The 2,087-nt window shown below is 46.0% G+C and overlaps 1 protein-coding gene across 1 annotated transcript; it reads right to left on the bottom strand.

Annotated features, from left to right (window-relative positions):
* Nucleotides 1-265: 265 nt before the first annotated feature.
* LOC131219824 (uncharacterized) lies at nt 266-972 on the bottom strand. Its single transcript, XM_058214887.1, has one exon. It carries the CDS (start codon nt 941-943, stop codon nt 455-457), a length of 489 nt encoding a protein of 162 aa, XP_058070870.1. The 5' UTR covers nt 944-972; the 3' UTR covers nt 266-454.
* Between the last annotated feature and the right edge of the window lie 1,115 nt (nt 973-2,087).

The following is a 2,087-nucleotide window of genomic DNA, read 5'->3' as shown; positions in this document are numbered from 1 at the left end:
CGGTCCCTGTGGATTATAGTTTCGAATGGTCTCGCCGACTATCAAATAGGTCCTCGGATATCCATGACAATGAGAGCGATGTTACTACATGGACGAATGAACTGACCACTCATTAGCTGGCAAAAGTGGATAAGCACCTATCACTGTACACAGGGCAACGCGCCTTTAGTCAGTATACAACCTCCTCGCCAGCCAAGACGAATTAAAAAAAAAAAGGGGGGGGGGCATTTTCGCCATTTTAGAATAAATACACTGAGAAAGTTGATGAAGAAGTCCTATATCATTTCCTAAACCCTTGGACTATACAGAGACGGAAAGAAATATTCCAAAAAGAGTCTCTACAACTTTTTACCTCATTCCCAAAATGCCCCCGTATGTAACGAAAGAAGACAAAAAATACCCCTCCCTGTACAGAACCTGTCTCGTAACAATGCATCTACTCCACCCCAACATTCTAAAGCCCAAAACCCTCCTCAAACTCAAAATCTGGCCCACTAAGAACATGTGACAGCCACTCATCATCGCTCTCTTCCACGTCATCAGTAACGGTGGGAACCTTCCCCACCTGCCAGGAACCATCCTCCTCCGTAACCCACGTCGCGCTTCCCATCGTCGGAATCCCATTCATACCGCCGTACAAACCACTACGCCCCACCAGTTCCGAAATGCTGATCCCACCCATGTCGATGCTGGCCATCTGCGTTGAAGCCGAGTCGGAAAAGGAGGGCCCACAGCTTTCCTCGTTTCCATTTATAGTAACAAAAGAACAAGAGGAATAAGGAACGAAACCTGGGCCGTTTATCTCCTCTTCCAACCTCTTCATCACCTCCTCCACCATATCTTCCTCTATCTCGTAACCCGCCATGTGATCGTACTCGTCCTCAGACAACGCCGGCCGCTTATAGGATTCATCAGATTCCGACATCCTTCCGGCAGCTTCCATTACTCTCTCGTAAAAATGGATAAGGGATGGAGTGAAGCGATGAATATATATAGGTAGAGAGGATACCAGCGTGTCATGAAAGGACTGCCACGTAAGACAGGCGTTCCTTTTCGGGCAGGAAACCGGCTCCGTTGGCAGTGGATGACGTGGCAGGCAGAGGCTGTCACGAGTGACCGAAATGGCGGGAATGTGCATAGTAGCTGCGGAGGGACAGGCGAGATATGTCGGCAGGCTGTTTCTGGGAAATTATGCCATCGAGAGCCGCGATTTTTCCGTTATTTACGATATTACCCTCAAATGCCATCAATTCCTCGTCATGCTCATCTAATTCAAACTGGCATTACTTGTAAATTAAATCATGCATTTTTAAGCATGTGACCGGCGTGAAAGGTCGATGTCCAACTGCTTGGACCAGAAGATACAGTCCACACAGAAGACAACTTCCAACCTACTAAATGCATGTAACATCCAACCCTTCCAGTCGGAGAACCCCACATGATGATCATCTGGTGAAAAAATCATTACGTCTACTTAACAGGTGGGCCACATCATAGAAAATTATGTCTTGACGTTGATATATAGCAAGATACAAGTGGGGTCCACTTGCTGAGTGAATATGTTTGTTTTTCTATAGAAATACCCTTATGAAGGGACAACCTATTTGACGGGTTGGATCTGGTATGCGCATGAAAGGTTGGATGTTAAGCGCTGGGTTTCAAATTATAGTCCAGCCGGTTGGACTCCAGACTTTCTCGTGTAAAGCGGAGTTTTCTAATTCTGCACACGTGTGGCAGCCCTGGCTTTCTAATTTGTAACACGTGTGAGATGTCTGAACTTTCCATCTGGTGGGAGTCACTTTTTAGATCTTGTGGTCTTAAATCAGGCCGTTTAATAAGTCAGGTGGGCCTCTAAGTGTAAAATAAATAGACGGGTAGAACTTGCTTTAACCGCCACCTTATTAGTTGTGGCCCTCTCGAGAAGTTAAACAGACTAATTTTTGAGGCAGAAAATCCAGGCGTTCTCTTGAACAAGATTGAGAATCCAGATCTCCTACAGGTGTTACATGTTGGCACGTGTGCCTGCATGTGCATGGGAAGTGCCTATCATGTTTCTAGAATTTTCACACCTCCTGCTCAGTATAATC

The sequence above is a fragment of the Magnolia sinica genome, chromosome 1 (genome assembly GCF_029962835.1).
Source record: "Magnolia sinica isolate HGM2019 chromosome 1, MsV1, whole genome shotgun sequence".
NCBI classification, from domain to species: domain Eukaryota; kingdom Viridiplantae; phylum Streptophyta; class Magnoliopsida; order Magnoliales; family Magnoliaceae; genus Magnolia; species Magnolia sinica.
The sequence above is the reverse complement of the archived record's forward strand: the minus strand, read 5'-3'. Positions and strand labels throughout refer to the sequence as shown.